The 22,957-nt window shown below is 37.5% G+C and overlaps 1 protein-coding gene across 1 annotated transcript; it reads right to left on the bottom strand.

Moving 5' to 3' along the window:
- Positions 1–2,762: 2,762 nt before the first annotated feature.
- Positions 2,763–21,138, bottom strand: STAP1 (signal transducing adaptor family member 1; the record flags this gene model as incomplete). Its single annotated transcript, XM_082837667.1, is given in 7 exon segments — positions 2,763–2,797; positions 4,225–4,321; positions 6,584–6,653; positions 14,508–14,619; positions 14,622–14,676; positions 16,712–16,764; positions 21,126–21,138. Coding segments are annotated over 7 exon segments (435 nt in total).
- Between the last annotated feature and the right edge of the window lie 1,819 nt (positions 21,139–22,957).

Here is a 22,957-nt window from a genome sequence, read left to right as displayed (position 1 = left end):
TCAACCCAAAAAAAAGGCTTTTAGAAATGAATAAGTGATATTAGCAAAATCTTGGAATACAAGATCAATATATAAAAATTATATTTCTATATAATACCAACGAACAATTGGAGTTCAGAATTTTTCAAACAGTACCATTTAGAGTAGCACCAAAAAATGAAATACTTAGCTATTAATCTAATGAAATATGTGCAGGCTCTGTATGCTGAAAACTACAAAAGCATTGTAAAAGAAAGACAACATAAATAAATGGAGGGATATACTTCTTTCTCAATTGGAAGACTCAGTATTCTCAAGATGTCACTTCTCCCTGAATTGATTTATAGATTCAACAAAATCCAAATCAAAACCCAGGAGAATTTTTCTGTAGATAACAACAAGCTGATTCTAAAACTTATACTAAAAGGCAAAGAGACTAGATTGGTCCAAACAATTTTAAGAAGAATAAAGTTGGACTTATACCTCTTGATTTCAAGAATTACTGTAAAGCTACAGTAATCAAGATAGTGTGCTGTTGGCAAAAGGGTAGGAACATAATCATTGGAAACTGATTCAGAAAAAATATGTTGAATCAATTTTTTATGAAAGTGTAGAGGCTATTTAATGAAAGGATGATCTTTATAAACCAATGGTCCTAGAACAATTACATATCTAAATGCAAATGAACCTTGACTCATCCCTCACACCTTAAACAAAAATTCCAAATGGATCATAGACCTAAATTAAAACATAAAACTAGGAATTCCCTGGCGATCCAGTGGTTAGGACACAGCACTTTCACTGCCAGGGCCTGGGTTCGATCCCTGGTCCGGGAACTAAGATCCCGCAAGCTGCATGGTATGGCCAAAAATAAATAAAACTGTAACACTTCTAAAAGAAAACATAAGAAAAAAGTCTTCATGATCTTGGGTTAGGCAAAGAATTCTCAGATACAACACCAAAAGTTCAATCCATAGAAGCAAAAATTGATAAATTGTACTTCATCAAAATTTAAGACTCTGCTTTAAAAAAGATGCTGTTAGAAGAATGAAAAAAAATTTGTTAATCACATATCTGACAAAGGACTTGTATTCAGAATATGAACAGAACTGTCAAAATTCCACCATAAGAAAACAACCCAGTAAAATTATGGGCAAGATATTTAGGCATATATTTTGCCAGATTAGATATATGAATGGCAAATAGCACATGAAAAGATGCTCAGCATCCTTAATTGTTAGGGAAATGCATATTAAAACTACAGAGATACCACTACAAACTTAACAGTAACTTTTTTTTAAACATCTTTTTTGGAGTATAATTGCTTTACAATGTTGTGTTAGTTTCTGCTGTATAACAAAGTGACTCAGCTATATGTATACATATATACCCATATCCCTTCCCTCTTGCGCCTCCCTACCCCTCCATCCCACCCTCTAGGTGGTCACAAAGCACCGAGCTGATCTCCCTGTGCTATGCAGCTGCTTCCCACTAGCTAGCTATTTTACATTTGGTAGTGTATATATGTCCATGCCACTCTCTCACTCCGTCCCAGCTTACCCTTCCCCCTCCCCATGTCCTCAAGTCCATTCTCTATGTCTGCGTCCAGAATAACTTTTTTAAAGATAATATGAAGTGCTGGCAAGGATGCAACCAGAGCTCTCAGACATTGATGGTAGAGATGTAAAAAAAGGTGGGACCACCTGTGAGAAGAGTTTTACAGTTTCTTATAAAAAGTTAGACACATACTTATATGACCCAGTAATCTCATTCCTAGATATTTTACCAAAGTTCAATGAACACTTATTTTCACACAAAAATCTGCATATGAATATTTATATAGCTTAATAATTTCACAAAACTGGAAACAACCCTAATATATTTAAATTGGTGAATGGATAAACAAACTGGTACCTCCCTACAGAAAAAGACTATTTATAAATAAAAAAGAATGAGCTCTAATACACAACACTTGTGTGAATCTATACATTATAATGAGTGAAAGAAATCAGTCTCAGAAGGTTCCATACTGTGATTCCATTTATATGATATTCTGCAAAAATGTTAAACTATAGGAATGGAAACAGATCAGTGGTTGCCAGGGATTGTGTGTGAGAAGAAGGGTTGACTAAAACCGAAGAACATAGGGCTTTTTTTGAGATGATGCAACTTTCTGTGTCTTAATTGTGGTGATAGTTGTCAAAACTCATAGAACTATACACCAAAAAGAGAATTTTATTTATACAAATTAGGTAATTTTTTAAAAGAAAGGAAGAAAAATAACCCCTGTACATAAGATAAATCACACTTGGAATCATTCAGTTCACAGCTTCTTCTATATGAAAAGCTCCAAAAGGGCCATACTTTGTTCTCAACACTAAGAATTCCTAGCCCAAGTACATGCAGCTACCCTTCCCTCCTTAACTACTCCGAATTCTCATGTGAGAGAACATGGGCTAACCTCCTCCAGGATTAGAGACCACATGAAGAGAGTGGTTCAGCCAGCCCCAGCTGACCACTAGCACCAGATGTGCAAATGAGCCCAACTTGGACCATGCAGCTCCAGTCAAGCCACCAGCTGGTTATAGTCCAGACTAGCAGAAGAACTGCCCAACTGAATCCAATCCAAACTGCTGATGTGCAGAGTCGTGAGCAAATAAAACGGTTGTTGATTTAACCACCATGCTTTAGGGGCGGTTTGTTACACAGCATTAGATAACTGACACAATATCATCCATAGAGGAGGCAAATTATATTGGATCCCTCACCCCTTTTTTAAAAAATTATTTTAGAGATGTTACAGGAAATCCTTTCATCTCTGGGGGAAAAAAAGAAGCACATTAATAGCACATTCCCAGAGATTTCTATTAGGTGGTATTTTCCTGCATAAAGCCCAGGCAATGTATTATGCTGACATATCCATAATAACATGTTCATCCTTTGTGGTTATATTTTAAGATAGAGAAGGTCAAAGATGAGAGGGAGAGAGCTGACAGGGCCAATAATCTGTAGTTGACAAAGTGAGACTAAGGGGGGACATGGTGGCAGTTTTTAAATATTTGATGGTTTTAAAGCCAAAAGTTGTATTAATATGTATAAGTTAAAGGAAGAATGTTTCAGACTCAATAGTAGAAATAATTATCTAAAATGAGAGCTGACCAAAAGTGAACTATGCTGCGTTAAAAATCAGTGAGGTGACTGTCATTAAGAATTTACAAACTGGTCACATCTTAGAGACGTTTTCTGTATTGAGTGTGCAGGTGATTCCTATACAGAATGGGACACTATACTGGATAATTTTCTAAAGTTCCTTCAGACTCTAAGTTTATTAAAATTATTTGGCATCACAAGAGTCGTACCCATGTTTTAAAACTTGGACCTTTAAAGCTTGCCGTCCTTTTAATTAGTGAGACTTTCCAGATATGCCCTGATGCGGTAACCGAACCAAGTTGTTTTGCCTCATAATCTGTAGATATTTTTTCTCTCCTGCTTACAGCTTGTCAAGTGACCATGTGCACCAGGGATTGTTTCAAAGGATGGAAAGAAACTGTCACATCCAGCCTGCCCTGCTTTGCCAAAAACTGGACTACAAACAGGGCCAGCTTTGTGGTCATGTGAACTGTGTACTTGCACTGGGTCTCATGCTTGGTTTAATGGTCTGCTACCACTGTTTTGAAATTCTTAATAACTTATGAACAAGGGGCCCCATAGCCAATCCTAACTACGATCTTCATCTGTAGTTCCTCACTACCCACCCACTACTTGTTATCTTGCCCTCTGCCTTCTGCCTTTACAGTGGAATAAGACTGCACTCTCAATTCATCTATTGCCTACTGGCCAATCCCCATAGTGTCCCCTTAATCCTCATCCATTTTCATGTCTCAAGCATCTGACATTGTTGACAGACCATACCTTTAAATTCCCTGTTTGGTTTCTGTGACTCTGTATGGCTTTCTTCTCATCAAATTTGTTTGATAAAGTTGAGTAGAATGATGGAATGAAGTTAATAGTCACAATACATGCCTCAGGATTTTTTTCTCTAGAGTGGGCCTATACTCTATCCACCAGGATTTATTGGTACTTCCCTTATTTTCACAGGGTCAGTGACAAAATGATTTCCAAGTGGATAAATTTAAAGGCTGAACTATATAATCCTACCTGGTTGGTATTACAAATCATATGTAGGTTTCTTTGTTGTTGTTTTGTTTTCCTTTTCTTAATATAGCAATGAAGTGAAGAACATACCAAGGGTTTCATCAGTTGAATATATAAATGGTCGTAAATTTCCTCGAGTCTCCTTCACGAAATAATCAATGACGCTGAAAAGATTTGGGAGTGTTACCTGTATACAGAGAATAAGAGAAGGTCAGTGTCACCTGTGTAAAGATAGAGTAAGAGAAAGCTCAAATGAAATCTAATGGAGATTACTGTGTATTTCCTATCCTCCAGAAAATCGTGTCAATTCCTCACTTCAATAGCTTACTGAATGGCCAGGGTTTTACCTACCCATGCATTTTCTTTCTCCTTTATAACCGTATCTAATTCCCTATAAAGAAATTACCCCTTTCCTATTGTATACAGTTTGGTGGACAATAATTAGTTACTCTGCTCTTTCCCAGTTACTGTATGAGAATGTGATTCAAGTTAGGCCCAAAAAAGCTCCCTTCCTGAAATTTGAACTTGAGTAGAAGATCAAGAAAGCAGATTCCTAATCAGATGATGCTTAGTACAAGTAACTGCTTCCTAGTCCCTGAAGGTTTTCTAGCCTTCCAGTCATTCTATGGGCTTCCTGTGTTCTTAAATTCTTTTTTTTGCTTGTTAGCCATAATTGCTTTCTTCTGCTTGAAACTAAAGACCCCTTTAAAGCCAGAGAACTTAGCGTTTTAATACCTCATTGTAACAGGCTAATTTACTTGGCTAGGAGTAACTAAAATGTCTTGCTACCCCCTAAGCCAATATTTTTTGGCAAGTAAAACCAGGTTAAACCTGAATATCCCTGGTAAACTTAAAGAGGAAAAAGAATTCACAAAATGACAACCTGGTTGAAGGGTAGGATTGAGGAGTATGTAAGGTGAAAGAATAATCCAGGCTGTTCACTTTGTGTACACTGGGGACTGTTGGGGCTAATGACAGATAAATGAGCCCCAGTTCACCTGTTGCAGAGGCACATTCTTCCTCCCCAACCATTGCTTCCAGTCACTTGGTTATTTGGATTATCCTTCAGCAATCTAATTCTCTGTTTCCTTCATTAGAATTTCTGAAAAAGCCCAGTCAGGCGTGGACATGAGAACTGACAATCTCTGGGAGGCATTTATGGCAAAGATGTAAGTGGGGTATATGAAGCAGCTGCTGTCTTGCTCTTGGTAAAAGTCTGCACTCTAAGGGTTATGGCCAGAACATAAGAAATTCAACACTACACTCCCTTTCTCTGATCAATACAATGGGCCTGGAGAGGCAGAGGAACTAGGAGCTCAATTTTAGAGAAGATACCATAAACATCTTCAAGACCTATCGAATCCATTTAAGTGATAGCACTTTCCTGACTCAGTCTTCCCACCACTGCAGCCTGACATTACAGATGCTTCCTTTCCCCAGCATCCTGGACCACAGGCCACATTACTTCATTGTCATTGGCTGAAACCAGTGTAAATACCAGTTTTTCCACCTGTATAATAGGTGTTACCTCAGGGTAATGATAAAGATTAAATTAGATGGCGTGTGTGAAGTATTTGACTCTGTGCCTAACATAGTATCGAATGGTTATGACTACAAGTCAGTTGGGGTAGGAGAAGGGTTGAATACAAGGAAGAAATCCTTTCTTCACTACTTGGTACTATCAAGAGGGGAATTTCTGAACTTCTGCATGGTGGGTATTAAAGGACCAGGCATTTAAAGATTTTTTTTTCCATTAGAAATAAGAACATTGGGGGCTTCCCTGGTGGTTAGGAATCCGCCTGCCAATGCAGGGGACACGGGTTTGAGCCCTGGTCCGGGAAGATCCCACATGCCACGGAGCAACTAAACCCGTGCGCCACAACTACTGAGCCTGCGCTCTAGAGCCTGTGAGCCACAACTACTGAAGCCAGCGCTCCTAGAGCCCGTGCTCTGCAACAAGAGAAGCCACCGCAATGAGAAGCCTGTGCACTGCAACGAAAAGTAGCCCCCGCTCTCTGCAACTAGAGAAAGCCCGTGCACAACAACGAAGACCCAACGCAGCCAAAAATAAATAAATAAAATAAATAAATTTATAAATAAGCACATTGGAATACTTATATACTTCTAATTAGAAGATGTAAAATAGATGCTTAACAAAAATATTTTTCTCTCCCTGAGATAATTATATTGATAAAGATCTTCAGAGAAAGAAAGAAGTGGAAAGAATTGATAGCAGATGATCTTCTACTCTGCCTCCCCCACCTGCTCTTGCATCTCATTTCTCACCCTGGATGTCTGCTACCTTCAGGACCCGTTAACATGGCTGTTTTTCGCCAGCACTATGTTCCTAGGCAAGGAGTCTGCTTTCCCAACTTACTTTGAATTCTATAAGGTAGGTTTGGGAGGAAGCAGGAGAAAATTAATCAACAAAAAGGAAATAGTTACTTACAGGTTTTTCCAATTCAATAGTGTAGTTTTTTCCTACACTCATCACTTTGTAGTGCTTGATTCTTGGCAGGCTAAAAAAAAAAGAAAGTTCATCTTCATTTAAGTATACTATTGGGTCAAATCAAAATAAAGTGAGTATAAAATATCACCTGTACAGTAAAACTATGTTCCCATTACTCTAGTTTTCTATGTCTCTTTTTGGGGGTTTATACACTAGGGATATAGGAAACCTGGGTCATTGAGTGGATGCATGAGAAAGAATGAGATGAAAAAAGGAATCAAGAACTGAAAATCTTTCAGGCAGAAACGTTTTTTAAATACCAGTAATTTATAAAGTAGACAATATTATAAAATCCTATGTAGGTATGTATACGTCAAATCTATATTCTCTATATTAAAAGGGAAGTAGAAAGAATTACTGAAAGCAAATTACTTTCTTCATCACTATTCCTATCAGAATGCCCTCAATAGCTGTTCTTCCTGCTAGCCATATACCACCGTAGATAATCTGCCAACTTCAGGGCTGACTTAGAGATATGGACATGGTAGGTGTTAAGTATTATACAAACATATAGGTGAGAATGTAAGTATAGTAGGTGAATCCTAATGTCTTCCTTTTATGTAGTGACATAGCACTAAATTATTACCACCCTAGAGATATGGTACTTTTTTACTAGAACTGCTTAAGAATAAGGAGCACATTCAATTCACTTTTGTACTCCAGCATTAGGCACACAGTAAATATTTATAAAACTGAATTTTAAAAAATATTTGGGGGACTTCCCTGGTGGCGCAGTGGTTAAAGATCCACCTGCCAATGCAGGGTACACAGCTTCAAGCCCTGGTCCGGGAAGATCCCACATACTGCGGGCAACTAAGCCCGTGCACCACAACTACTGGGCCTGTGCTCTAGAGCCCGTGAGCCACAACTACTGAAGCCCACACACCACAACTACTGAAGCCCACGTGCCTAGAGCCCGCTCTCTTCAACAAGATAAGCCACCACAATGAGAAGCCTACACGCTGCAACGAAGAGTAGCCCCCACTCGCCAAAACTAGAGAAAGCCCATGTGCAGCAACAAAGACCCAACACAGCCAAAATAAATAAATAAATAAATTTATTTATTTTTAAAAAATATTAGGAACCCATCTAATAGTGCTGTTTGCTAGAACTAATTTATACTGAGAGCAGAAATCAGTATGTTTGCCTTGATTCATATGGCAGTAGTGTCAGGACCAAGACTTTTTCTAATGTTGAAAAGTTAATAGCATTTATTACGCCTCCATTGCTTGAAAGACAAAGTAATTCAACATCTGTCCAGTTTACAGAAGCTGCCTGAGAAAAATTGTTTATCAGGTTAAGTTTGTCTACAAGGCCTCCCACGTTCTTTTTCATCACTCCTCTCTCCATTTCCAGGTCACATTCCTCTGGGACTGAACTACAATTCTCCTTAAGGGACTCTTTCATCATCTACTGTGATATCCAAATCTCTTAATTGGATGTCATATTGGAAAACAGCTAATAATTTTTTCCAATCACTTTAGAGCTTTATTCTCAAAACATGGGATAAAACCTAACCAACCCTCTTCCCTCCTAAAGAAAACCAAAAATAATTTCCTAGTGCTGAACCTTCAGGAATCAGTCACCGGCTGGTGAAGGAAAACTTCGGATGGAGGAAATCCTACAAGTACCCTCTTTTGGGGTGGCTGGCTCTGGCCTTGTCTTTGTCTCTACATGAAAAGACCTTTATAATCATACTCTTGAAAACTCTCACCAATTTCCATTAGAATTCTTTTATTCCTATGACATAAGTGATTATTATTCCTTGGAAGACTGATAGCTTGAAAGGCATGACCTTTATAACCAGAAAGATCTAGGTTCAAATTCTGGTTCTGTTGTATGAACTCTCTGAGCCTCATTTCTTCACCTATAAAATGGAAATGGTGATGCCTGTTTCACAGTGCTGTTGTGAATAAATGTGTGAAAAATCCTTACTATTGTACAATGTCTGTCACATGTAGACAGTAAATTATAACTATTTTTTACTACTTTTTAAATGCATTTTTTTAGCTTAGTAGTTTCTGTAATTCTCAGTTTCTTCACTTGTAAAACATGGAAAATACTGTCTGTCTCAGTTTTTATTGTGCCTGAAGGAAATGTTTGTCAAGCATTAACAGAGCACCCACAAATGTACCCCATAAGTGGGAACAGTGATTGTTAATAATAGCCATCATATCATCATCATCGTCATCATCATCATCATCATCATCCATGGCAAAGCTGTGGGAGGAAAAGCAGCAATAGTTAACAGAGTCTCTTGGAACTTTTGACTAATAGGACTAAGTGCTAAGGCAGAAAATAAGGTAGAAAAAAAATTCCATTGAAGTCACTTAGGTTTTGACTCTCATTTCAGACCTGTGTTTTTCTTTCATATTTTTTTCCAAAGGAATAAAGAGGGGGAAAAAACTAGATTGATAAAATTTGCTATATTGAGGTTTCCTGGTTACAACCTCAAAAAAGAAGTAACCTGTCTTTAAAAAGATATATGTGGCCTTAAATATGGTTATAAATACTGTTCTTAGCTCCTGATCCCAGTTTTTGCAGAGGAATGAATTTTGTGTAAATATTTTCTATTGCTTTCTTGGCTAATGGCTTTCCAAAGTGTTTATACTTCTAGCTTGCCACGTACTCATAACAATTTTAAGAAAACAAAACCAAATTATGAAGTTTGTTGTAAGAATAGCTTTATGTCTTATGAATTCACACACCACTGGACTGGGTAAAAGTGGATGATATTTTGCATCAAGAGAGGAGTCACCTGATAATTTGCCATTGAAGGACTTTTGCTTCTTCCTGAGAACTAAAATCTTTTCTCCCACAGTTGATTTGTTAACAGATGGAGATAATTTTACTTTCAAGTACTGCTTTGTAAACCAACTTGTCCTTTTTAGCTAGTGTTTTACCAGGCACACTGGTCTAAACTTGCATGGCTGAACATTTCTCCTACAACCTGTAAGAGAGTGAATTGGTTTTGTGGGTAACACAGGTGCTTCCTACTAGTCTAGATTTCTGCCAAAGTCTTTACAGACTACTGCAATACAGTCTAACCAGCTAAACTTCTACTACTCTCTACAACTGCTATTCTTTAAAATTGTGACCTGTTAAACAGGATATATTAAATCCAGGCATTTCAAAAGACCTATTTTGAGGCATTAGAGAACACATAATGATAATCCTTAACATCATAGATATATCTGGCTCTTAAGGAATATTTGTGCAAAAACAATTAAAGTTTTTCCTAGCCACTTTCAGATATAAACTATTCCCCAAAGCCTAAATAAGCACATACTGACTCCAGTGTTAGAATGCTCTAGTTTGACCACTCTACCTCACTCCTTGCTTTCTAAATATAAACGTTTCTTGAGAGTGGAGGGATGATCAGTTTTATGAAATGTCATAAACTTTTATGACTATTAGCTGTACAAGCATGAATTTCTATGTGAATTTAAACTGGAAGTATGTTTACTAAAAATAGACATGTAATTTTGATATGAACTCCTTTGCCAGACTCTAATGAGGTTAAATATAACTTAAATACAATATGAATAAACACTGTGACATTAGATCTATATCCTAAGTATAGAAACTCATTGCATTTGGTCACAACCCATATTTACAACAGAAAACGCTGTTATTTCTCATAGCTCACTCGTGCGGAAAATGCAAATCAAAAGTTGGACTAATTTAGACCACCTTAAAAGAGATCTTACTACTATTGTGCAGGAAATATACAGTCTTTAAAGAGCCATTAGATCTCAGGATTTTGTTTATTTCATGCAGAACAGTAGCACAGGGTTCACATACAAATGGATCAAACACTCAATCCAACCAAGAAAAGTATGAAAGAAAAAAGTCACTTCCTTGTGTGATCTAATTTAACTTTCAATCAGTTAGATTAAATTTCTTTTTTAAAAAATCTGTGAGAGCTGCATAGCACAGGGAGATCAGCTCCGTGCTTTGTGACCACCTAGAGGGGTGGGATAGGGAGGGTGGGAGACGCAAGAGGGAGGAAATATGGGGATATATGTATATGTATAGCTGATAACACACCATTGTAAAGCAATTATACTCCAATAAAGATCTTTAAAAAAAATTTTTGTGAGATAATTTTTTTTGCTAATTAAGAATTATTAAAATTTTTTAAAATGTCATTTACAAAACCTTAAGGTGGCTCAGAATAAAACCCAAAAGATATGCAGTACTTTATTAAAAAATATGTAAAACGTTATTGAAGGGCATTAAAGAAGAGTTAAATATTGACACACAAGAGGACAAGATCTCCAGGTAACAATATGAACTAATCCAAAAGCATGTCCTCAGGGTAAACATGAAGTTGTGGGTTGGTGAGTACAATATATCACTTCCATAAAACTTAAAAACATAAAACAATGCTATACAATAACTGTGGGACAAACATATGTAGAAAAAGGAGAAAGTAACGTAAAGTGTGTACCTTCCCAGGACAGTGGTTGGGGGTGGGGAATGCGTATGGCTGGAGGCGGGCAGATACGGAGTGTTTGGTTTGTCTCAGGGAGGATTTGAAACACGGCAGTCTCAGCTTCAGATCTGATGCTAACAATTCCTCTAGGCTCTATGCCAAGTTCGTGGACTGCTGGTGGAGAAGAGCCAGAGGCTCAGGGTACCTGCCTCCCACCCCGACCCCTACCGCCACCCTCGAGCCAGCTCCTAGCTGAGACCGGCTCCATCCAGTCACTGCCCTGATCAGATGCTCCTCAGGTAAGAGGCGGGCCCAGGAGCCACCTCGCCATGGACCTGGATTCAGCTGTGTGACTTTGGGCAGGCTGCTGCCCTCCACAGGCTTCACTTTCGAATTTTGTAAAATGGGATGGTATGTGGAATAAATTTGAATTCAGTTTTGTATCCTCTTATTTTTTAAAGTGGAAGTAAACAGTTAAAAGACATTCTGTATTTTATGTGATATTCAATTTCCTAAACCCAAAAAAGGACAGACTCCTTTACCAGGATATACTAAATAGAAAATTTCACTTTTCTCCCAGGAGTTCTTATAAGCTCACGGATATTTAATGCCAGTCATAACTTTTATTTGTTTTGGATTTGTTTCAAGGTAGCCAATTAAATTATAAATCAAGTAAATTATCATGAATAATCCATGATATTCTATCATATTAGTTGAAAAACCCTTAATTCCAAATGTTAGCCTATAATAAACAGAAAAAAAAATGAAACCACAAGATGATTAAGCTGACATAGATATTCATTGTGGAAAAATACACACACACACACACACAGAAACACACACACACAGATTCTCTTACTTCACACAGACTCAGGATCTGATTTACCATCTAACATTCTTGCCACATGGCTAGTGTATAAAGACAAGTCTCTGTATATATGAAGTAATTGGCAAGTGAATGAAGCTTCTTGGGTTGTAGCTCATACTAGCATTGCAGCCACATGCCATAATTTTAATTTTGTCCTATAAGTGACTATTTTCTTTTTACTGCCTTTATTCACTTGCCAGTGTCTTCATATTTAATCTATTTAGAATTATTGATATTTATATATGGATCAGTAGCTAGATTCCTAGATAGATGTGTTATAGCTTAAAAAAAAAATAGAATATTATCCACAGAAAGAATGGCAAATTCAAGAATCAAAGTTCTGTTTAAGCTCTTATATGAAAGATAATCATGTACTGAATATTTTCATTTAGGACAAAAATCACTATATTTCAATTATATCATCAGTTGTAAAAATGTTAACTAAGCCAGAGTCCCTATTGAAATGCAAGTTTTTATAGACTCTGAGGGAAGGAGTAGACTTTAAAAGATACAATCACCATCGCTACACAGAAAAATCAATTTTTGCATGTAAATGTTACTGACTTTATCAAAGGTAAACCATTTCACTAGAAAGAAATTATTAACCTTAACAAGAGGCTCCTAAGTGATTCTTTTTATAGAAAAGTCAGATTATGTCACTTCTTTATTCATCAGAGGTCAATGGCCTCTCATTATCATTCACAGTATAACCCTTTTCCCTACAATGACCTGTAGGGCTTAGAGCTGTCAGCCCTACCCCCACCTCTGGAATCTCATCTCCTAACCCTTTCTCCTCGCTCACTCCACTGTAGTCCCAGTGGCCTCTTGTGTTGTTGTTGTTCTTTTTTAAACTCCAAGTGTTTTTTTTCTTATTTTTAAAAAATTATTTATTGATTTATTTATTGGCTGTGTTGGGTCTTCATTGCTGCGTGTGGGCATTCTCTAGTTGCGGAGAGCAGGTGCTACTCTTCGTTGCGGTGTGTGGGCTTCTCAGAGCGCAATCTCAGTAGTTGTAGCACACGGGCTTAGCTGCTCCGCGGCATGTGGGATCCTCCGGGACCAGGGCTCAAACCCATGTCCCCTGCATTGTCAGGCGGGTTCTTAACCACTGCGCCACCAGGGAAGTCCCTGGCCTGTTGTTTGTGAACAACCCAAGCCTTCTCCTACCTCTAGCCTTATGCACTGGTTGCCTGGAATGCTCTTGTCCTACATATTGGTGTGGTTTGTTCCCTCACTTCCTTCAGGTCTCTGCCTAAATGTCAGTTAACAAAGGAGGATTTCCTTGACCACTCTATATTAAATAAACAAAAACAGCAACCAGAAAAAATTTCTCTCTATATCACCTCTGAGAGTTCCCATCTCCCTCATCCTGCTTTATTACTTCCATAGACCTTATCATCATATACATGATATTTTTTTTCTTTTTTTTTTTGTGGTACACGGGCCTCTCACTGTTGTGGCCTCTCCCATTGCAGAGCACAGGCTCCGGACGCGCAGGCTCTGGACGCACAGGCTCAGCGGCCATGGCTCACGGGCCCAGCCGCTCCGCAGCATGTGGGATCTTCCCGGACCGGGGCACGAACCCGTGTCCCCTGCATCAGCAGGCGGACTCCCAACCACTGCGCCACCTGGGAAACCCCTGCACTTCTTATTTTATAGTAAATATTATAGTCAATGAAAAGTCTATTTTTTCAGCAGAAAAAAATTTGGCAGTATATACAGTACACCAAGATGTTGAAAGAGAATATCTCTGAGTGGTGGGACAAGGAATAATTTTAATTTTCTTTCATTTATCTAATAAATATGCATTACTTTTTTATTGAGAAAAAAAGAAAAAGCAGTCTAGATGGCTTTTAACCTATCAGTCCATCAGTTGTCCCTGGTTTCAGCTGAGTGATGGCTAGCAGGTTTCATTGATTATAGTACAGAAAGAATACACATCAGAACCTGATGTCAAAGATGGTACCAGGACAAGTTTCATTGACAAGAAGATGAAGATTCCAGGGTTCACAGTCTTAGTCACATTTTTCAACAATATAAGAGTTAAAAAACAAATGTAGCCTGTTGCTGACTTCAGGATGTTCTGTGCCTCTTCATTTCCAACAACACCTTACCACTTTACACATGTCTTCCTCAAAGTACGAGCCCAAGACTAATCACTGATTGATCAATTGAATAAAGCATTCAGGTATTTTAAATCTTTGGTATAATTTCCTGGTAGAAACTCAGTCAATCATAGAGTTGCATGGTGAAAAAACCTCTTTCCTTCCTTCTACATAGCAGTTTTATTTAGGTTTGTTCTTTGGAAAAAAATCTATTTAGTCTAAAGGTGTGGGTGGAGGGAGATTTCCTGTGGGGTAAGAGGCTTGGTTCAAATCTGCATTTTGCATTTTGTGATATGACATAGAGGAAATGTGACATGTACTCATAGATATACTGTATATCCTCAAGACAACTTATTGTCCCTGGTTTAACGAGTCCAGTGACTAACTCTCCTTGATAATTAGAAATTAATTTTAACAATCTAATAAGTAAACTGAAGTTCATGGTGCACTTACGCTGGCATAGGGTTCAATACATCCACATAATCTTCAATTGGTTCCTTCCCTTTTTCAGGAAATGAACTCAGTGTCCGCTCTGTCTCAATTCTCCTTTTCTTTTCCCTAAGGCTTCATGCAGTCTAATTACTTGCCCAGGAAGGAGTGACACATGTAGGGGAACTGACAGCTGAAACCAATTAAAGCCGTAGGCAAACAAGAAAGACAGCAGAGTAACTGGTTTTAGCAAAGATGAGCCTGTTCTGGTCCTAAGGAGCTTCTGTTACCTGACAGACATGGATGGATTGTATCATGAATAGAGGATCTTGGTGTTTTAGAACTGCCTCTAAACCAGCTAGAACCTGCACAGGGCGCCTGCCTAGAAAGAAACATTCCTTTTGATCTGGTCCAAAGCTAAGTATACTCACCTGGCACCACAAGCTGATTCAAGTAACATCAAACCTCTCATTTTTTATTCTGAGCTCGCTGGATCTCACTGCCAGGGAAGTCCTGGAGTGCCTGCAAGTTGCCCGGCTGTCCCACAGATAACCTGGAATAAGCTCCACCAACCATATGGCAACATGGGGTCAAGATGGAACTGTTCTTTAAATGACTGAGAATCAGCAATGAGAGGTCTATATTTTCGTGTGTTTGTGTTTGTATTTTGAATTTTCACTCACACATTAGGATTATGATACTGCTCTATTAAATTTTTTAAAAATCTTTTCTAGAAATGTGTTTGGATTAAGTCACCTATATTCTCCTGATCTATATTCATACCCCTAATTTAGACTTCATTATGACCAGCTATGTACTCTTAGAAGTTATAATCTAAATGGTAAAATATTTTTCTTCATGTGACACAACCTAGCCTATATTTTGAGGCAGCTGTGTCTGAATATCATCTTGATCTCCAGAGTGGGGTGCACGCTTTCCAGGGGGTGTATAAGAAAGTCCTTTGGAGTCTGGGAAGAAAACACTAGAACTTCATTTTCTATTTACACATTATCTTATTAATTCCTATTATTGTTTATATTTTATCACATGTGTGTATATATATGAAATTTGAGACTATCCTTCTGCATAACTAATAATCAGTAAGTCTATTTCCCTTATATACCAATCCTGAAAAAAATAATAGAATGAGGAACAACTAATGAAGCAGCTGTTCCTTATTAGTTACCTATTATGCCCCAAGCATTATGCTATTGCAAATCCTCACAGCAATGCTACAAGATAGGTATTGTTATCCCTACTTTACAAATTTAAAAAACAGGCTCAGAAAGATTAAATAACTAGTCCAGAGTCACATAGCTAGAAAGTTGTGGAACCAGGACTCAAACTCCAGTTTAATTAATTCAAAAGCAATGTCTCTGCACTTTGAACTATAGTCTGTGTTTCTCAAACTTCTACTAAAGTTGCCCTAACAACAGCATGGTATAAATGTATATACAGAGTGATCTGGGAACATAGTAAAAGACAATATTTATAGAGCACAACATTAGAGGCAAATTGTTATCTTTTGATAATTCACATGAATTTTATTTTAATTCTGTACCATATCTATGTACATTATAATTTAAAAAATAATGCTTTTTATCCTTACCTCAAGGAAAAAACTAAGAACAAATCTTTTTGGCCAAAATGTCAAGTATAATTAGTGTTCTAGGAAGATGCACCCCAAGTTTTTTCCGGTGGTTTTAGTGTATTCCTTGACACCTAATCACATACACTTGGTAAGTGTAAGAAGTGCCAGGCCAAACACACGATGATGCCTTTCCACAACAGAGGGAGGGAATGTGTTTCTCCCTCCCCTTAAGTCAATATGCCTTTCACATATCTAACGGGCCCACTCTTCTACCTTCCTATGACTTTCCTACATGGTAGTTGACCCTCAAACTTTTACTTGTTTTTGGCTGAGAGAAAGAACCAGCATCCATCATCTTGGTAAAGTGCAGTCCTTATCTCATGTGAATGCAAGGCCTTTACTTAGAAACTAGCTTTGGATAAAGTCTGTATTTAACTGACCCTAACAAACATTGGAAGTTTTCATGTCCTCTAAGAGTATTAGAAAACATGGTGCTCCTTAGGGAGCTGGTTAGTTATCAAAGTACTTCATGTTTATTAGACAGTTGCTACAGTAGTTTTATTTAAAATAATGGTAGTTATTTAAAATAATGGTAGTTAACAAAAACAAAAAAAACAAAAAATAATGTCCTTCCTACCTCTGTTATTGTGAGAATGAAGCCTCTCCATTCTTCCCCACTTTCTGTGCTGTCTAAAGATATAGACAAAAACAGATAAAGACAAAAAAAAGAAAAGACATGAATGACTATGAACACTAATACTTTTATTAACTTCAAGTAACTTTAGAATTTCATATGATTGTTTTATAAGTCTCGAAATAGTGTAAGCCATCAAACCCCAGCAAGATTGACAAAATGCATATTCTTCTATTGAAGCACATTGCTTTAAAAAGTCAGTTGTATTTTTAAACCACTTACAATCAGTTAAAAGGAAGAAATAATTCATTTTTCTTTGTGCTTAGAATTATTAATGTGTATTTGTTATGAAATATTTCAATAATTTCTTTTGTAGGAAGTACATAGCTTTAATCTGTTTGCTTATTAAACAAGTAAAATTTTACATATTAGCTCGAAAAAATTTAAATGTTAGCACACCTATTTCTTTAGTATGTCAATTCATGGTTACTCGCCCCATTGGTATTATTTTCTTTTTCTTTTTTTTTTGCGGTATGCGGGCCTCTCACCATTGTGGCCTCTCCCGTTGCGGAGCACAGGCTCCGGACGAGCAGGCATGGCTCACGGGCCCAGCCGCTCCACGGCATGTAGGATCCTCCCAGACCAGGGCACGAACCCTGCATCGGCAGGCGGACTCTCAACCACTGCGCCACCAGGGAAGCCCCCCACCATTGGTATTTAACACTAACTGGCTTTAAGTTTGAGGCAACCAGGTAGGACCAATGTAGTTACTTCCCATTACCTTAGTAGTTAGTAAGTTACCTTAAAAACTTCCAATTCTTAGCTCTAAATATTACTAATACAGCCAACATTTATTAAGTGCTTACAAGTGGCACTGTTCTAAGCGCTTCACATATATTAGCTGATTTAATCATGACAATTTTGCAAAAAGTACTCTTTTTAAAATTTCATTTTATAGATTTATTCATTTAGCAGATACTCACTGAGTGTCTTTAAGTTCTGGGCACTATTCTATGTACTGGTTTACATCAGAGAATAAAACAAAAATACTTATTCTCATAGGGTTTAGGGTCTAGCAAGGGGCAATAAATAATAAACATAATAGTGAGTAAATGTTATAGTGTCAGATGGAAATAAATGAGAAAATGTAGAGAAGAGTTCATAGAGATTGGGAATGCCATTAAGGGTTTGGGGAGGGGAAACGAGTTGCAATTTTAATAAAGTGGTCTAGGTAGGCCTCAGTAAGAGGGTTACATCTGAGTAAAGACTTATGGGTGAAGAAACCAAGGCAATAAAGAGGATAAGTAAATTGTCTACAATTACACACTAACAAATAAAACAGCTTGTAGTGGGATAACTGAGGACATGGAAAGGAGACGTGACCCATGAGCACCCCCCAGCAAACTGGGGGCTGGCGAATAAGCCAGAACTGCAAACAGTCCTGATTGCTTTGAGCCCCCCCCCCCCCCCGGCAAACCGGGGGCATGCGAATAAGCCAGAGTTGTGAACAGTTCTGAATGCTTCGAGTGCCCCCCCCCCGGCAAACCGGGGGCCTGCAAAAGAAGCATTGAGTGCTTTGGGCACTGATCCATGAGATGTCCTCAGTATAAACAGAGTGGTGGAAACGCAAGGAGATGTCCTTGTGCTAGTCCAGTATAATCAAAATAATGGTGGGAACTTTGTGCTGTTCTTGCGCTCAAGGACGAAGCACGGCAGGTGCTCACGAAAGCCAATTATTGCTTGTATAACTAATAAAAACATAGGTTGCTGCTTTGGCACTTCTGAAATGTTAAGAAAACAAGTCTTAAAGTGTAAACCTAGATAATGCTTTAATAAAAGTTACCACAGCAAGACAGACGGCGCTGTTTTGCCTGAGCGAGCGGCAGCCCTCTACTGCTGTGCTTCGGCACAATTCATCTCGTGTGATGAGCTTACTTTCGGCCCTGTCCTAAGAAACTACAACAACAGCTAGAGTTCAAATCTAGGCATTTGATTCCAATCCTGTGCTCTAAATCACCACATCAGAATCATCCAGGGAGCTTGCTTAAAATGCAGATTCAGAGGCCCCGGTTTGGGGATGTGGCCTTATATTTCCTACATACAAGTGATTCCTGGTACACTAAAGCTTTATGACCACTGCTTTCAAGGTAAATCCAACTACATCTTATTCAGTTGCAAGTTATTCTCTTTATGTTGTAGTTGTTGGTTGACTTTCCTTGGCTCACTTTCAATGCCAATTCAAGAAAAAAATCTTTTCCTATATAGGTGCTGGGTATACAGTGGTGAGTTTAACAAACAGATCTCTGCCTGTGTGGAATTTAGCGTTTTTTGAGATCATGCTTTCACTGCTGAGGGCACGCATTCAATCCCTGGTCAGGGAACTAGGATCTGGTAAGTCACATGGCATGGCCAAAAAATAAATAAAAATACAAATAAATAAACCAAATTAACGGAAAACCAGTTCAACAGCCACTGTAAGTTGCTTTGGTTTGTCAATTTGCAAGTCAATTAATCCTTAATATACCAATGTTCAAATTATGTCTCCCCCCAGCCCCAAACCTACAAAATGGCAAAAATCCTGCTAAAATATTATTGTCCAGTTAAACCTGTCCACAACTTCCAACATCATTGTACCACTGCACCATTACAATAGAAATCCTCTTATAGCGATCTCAAGTTTTAGGTGGTGAATAATGAATTTATAGGTAAGAAAATGTAGTAGAAAAAGTGTTTGGGCAGAGGGAGAGAAGCCAATTTTGCTAGTAACCAGCTCTAGACCTTGAACAAACCAGTTAACTTCTCTGGGACAACAGCTTCTTCACTTCTTGTCTGAAGAGCTGCAATAGGCTTCTTTCCAAGCAGCCTCTTACTTTCCACTCTTTTTCTCTCTGAATCATTTACAATGTAGTGTAATCAAGTTATTCCCCGGTTTCAAACATTTTAATGAATTCTCAGTGCTTTCAGATTCATTCTTTTATTTTTTCATCAGCACTAAATATTTACTGAGCACTAACAATGTGCTCAAGCATCACAAGGTCATTTGTAATAGGGCCGTTTTAAATCGAGACTCCTTAAAAATACTCTCTCTTCTAGTAAATTTGGTTACTCCCAGTTGTCTTAATACCTCATGGTCTTTCCCATCACCTCATACCTTTCCAATCACTGTACACCTTGCTTCAGTACTCTTCCTTCTTCTTGTTAATACAACTCCCTACTTATCCTTGAAGACCCAGATTGAATATATCCTTCTCTATGAAGATTTCCTGAAGCCTTCCCCATTCCCAAGAGGAATGTTTATCACTCTCACCCTGCATTCCCATAGCATTTTATGCATTTTTAATTACAGTGTTTGCCCCATTGTATTTCAGTTATTGGTATAGCCTCTGCATCAATAGGAAACGGAGTTTTTCAAATACAGGGGTTGTGTTGAAGTCAAGGTTGATAAGAAGTAGATTGCAGTAACCATTTATTAAATGAATAACTTCCAGCTGAAAAGTTTTATGATTCTAATTTGGAGAGTTCTTAGCCTCCACTGTGACAGGAGTTTTTTTCTGATATATGTGAACATTGGTTGACATATGATTCTTTTGTTGCCATGTATAACAATCATGTTATTATCAAATTCTTGAAAATACACCAAAATCCAACTATTATAGCCATCATCAGCATCTGTGTCACAGGAATTTGCTATACATCAGGATATATGAAAAATATAACTGAAAACTTTGAGTGAAGTATAATGGATTAACTCATATAAAATCAAAATCTCAGTGCTCTTTTGAGCCATCTATGTTATAATACAATTAAAGTGAATGAATGTACATTTTTAATAATGTTTAAGGATCTCTAAAATACTTTACTATCCATTTGATTCAATCAGTAAACATGAATAGGAGCCTCCAATCCCTTTCCAGTACTTCTAAATTTCTGACCTTTGTTTTACTTAATGTTTATTGACGATTTGTCATTTGCATCACAATTCATTGCAGTAAATTTTGAAGATATGTGAACTGTATACATTTATGTTTACAATCCATAAGTGAAAACACAGCTTTAATTTTAATGATTATGTGAAAACTTTGTGCCATAGTGAGTCATTATTACTCAGAAAATGTTTCTGCTAGGTCTTTTGGGACCGAAAAAAAAAGAAAGGTAAAGAATCACTGTTAGCCAGCGAAGTGACATTAGTAGCTGTCAGAGTGGTTTAACTCGCTAAACTTATTAACTGTAGGTTGGTGCCTTACCTCCATTCCAACCCCTTCTAGTGTGTCATTCTTTACCACAAAGACTGAAAAGCTAAAAACTACATTTTCCAGACTTCTTTGCAGTTAGAGAGGGTATGCATTCAATGTTGGCAAGGCGGAGGAGAGACAGAATTCATTCTTTCCCAGCCTTTGGTTTTTCTATAGGCGATTACGGTCTGTAGGCATCTGATTTTTCTGTGGCAATGTTATAAGAAGTCCCAGTGTCTGATCACTAGTTTCATGGGTGTTGATAGTCAAGGCATGGAACAGTGGTTTTCTGTTAATGATCGGTGTGAAGTACAGTGTGCTTCTGAAGCCAGAAGCAGTAAGGAGGCTTCTTGCTCAGGAGGCTTCTTATCTGTGGTGGCTTTCTTGACATGGCAGTTTTGTAATTATGGTGGCTTTCTGATTATGCCATGTCAATATGGTTCTGCAGACTTCAGCATTAGGACCAATTTCCCAGTTTTCAGTTTGCTTCATGCAGCTGGCTCTTGGTGGGTCAGTTCTGCAGTGTATCTTTGGGAATCATTCCTGAAAGCCCCAAATACATTATTTCTCCATCCCCCCCAACAATTATGTAAGCAGACAAATGCCTAAATTAGCTATCATGAATTTATGTAACTTACCCCCAGATCAATACAGTTTTCCAATGTCTATAGGAAGAGGTGAAAAGTTATCCTAACATTGGAGGTGCTCCATAATCTAGTTCCATTTTGCAAACATAAGCACCTTTACAATAGCTCACAAATTTTCTGTGTCAACAGCACATCATTTCTGCCTCACATCTTTGCTTGCAGTTTGTCTTCCTATTTCTTTCATCTTGTAAATCTCTTTCTGTTAGGTATTGCCAGCAAGCTACACTTTTGGCATTTTATTGTTTACAAATTTCTATAGGCACTTGAATTTACAAATATATATCATTTCCTGTGCATACTTAGCTTAAAATAATTTCTTATTTTTTTCTAATTATAAGTGGAAAACTTATATACGTCTCAGACAAAATAGAGAAACAATGAAAATCACATGTTATTTCACCATCCATACCATTAGCACTGTTTGGATGGGTACCAATCACTTTTTTGGCACTTTTTCTCTATTTGTATATATTTATGTAATCAAGTAAATACTGTAATGATACTTGATAAACTGCATTTTTCAAATAATGTATCCAGAGCACATTTCCAGGTCAATAAGTATGAAGGTACATTATTTAAATTTTTGCCCAGTACTATCAAAGTAATTTAAGTCTTTGCAAGGTTAAAATTATAATGCAGAACTATATCAAACTTTTGAAAATGTAAGTATGTTTTAAATTACAAAAGCTCCTTTTTATGAGATAAGAATTACATTGACTAGAAGTAAACTAGAGGCTACAGAATGGAGACTTAAAGAATAGAGATTTGTTGTCCCCCGTGTTCCTGTTAAGAGAAACAATGTATATATAATAAAGTATAATTGCAACTAAGAATCAAATGGTTGGTGTCAAGGTAACTTAGGAAACTTAACACTGGTCAGTTTATACAGCACTTTAAAATTACCAACTCAGTGCAGACCTTTAAGACCCTGTGCATAACATTGTTTTTTGTTTTGTTTGTTTGTTTGTTTTTTGTGAACGTTGCCGCCACGTATCTGCATATTGCAAGCATACTTTATTAACTTGGCAATTACAGTCCAGTAGAACCTTTGAATCCGAGAATAATTTTGTCAGAAAGGGCTACTAAAGTGACTGTACTTAACAGATGGAGTAAGAACATGAAGAGTAAGGACATTCTCTTACATCAACAATAGCATTATAATATCTAAGAAAATTTACAACCCTGTCATGCGATAATCGATATTTTAGTTTTCCACTGTTGCTTAAAGCTCTGTATAGCTTCTTTGATCTGAACCAGACTCTGATCAAAACTCACACATTGCATTTGGTTGCTATGTTTTTCTCTCTCTCTGTCTCTCTCATGTTCTTAATTTTTCAAGTCAAGTTAATTGAGGTATAATTTACAGCAAA

Source organism: Leucopleurus acutus (assembly GCF_964270905.1).
Source record: "Leucopleurus acutus genome assembly, chromosome: 4".
Lineage (NCBI taxonomy): Eukaryota > Metazoa > Chordata > Mammalia > Artiodactyla > Delphinidae > Leucopleurus > Leucopleurus acutus.
The sequence above is the reverse complement of the archived record's forward strand: the minus strand, read 5'-3'. Positions and strand labels throughout refer to the sequence as shown.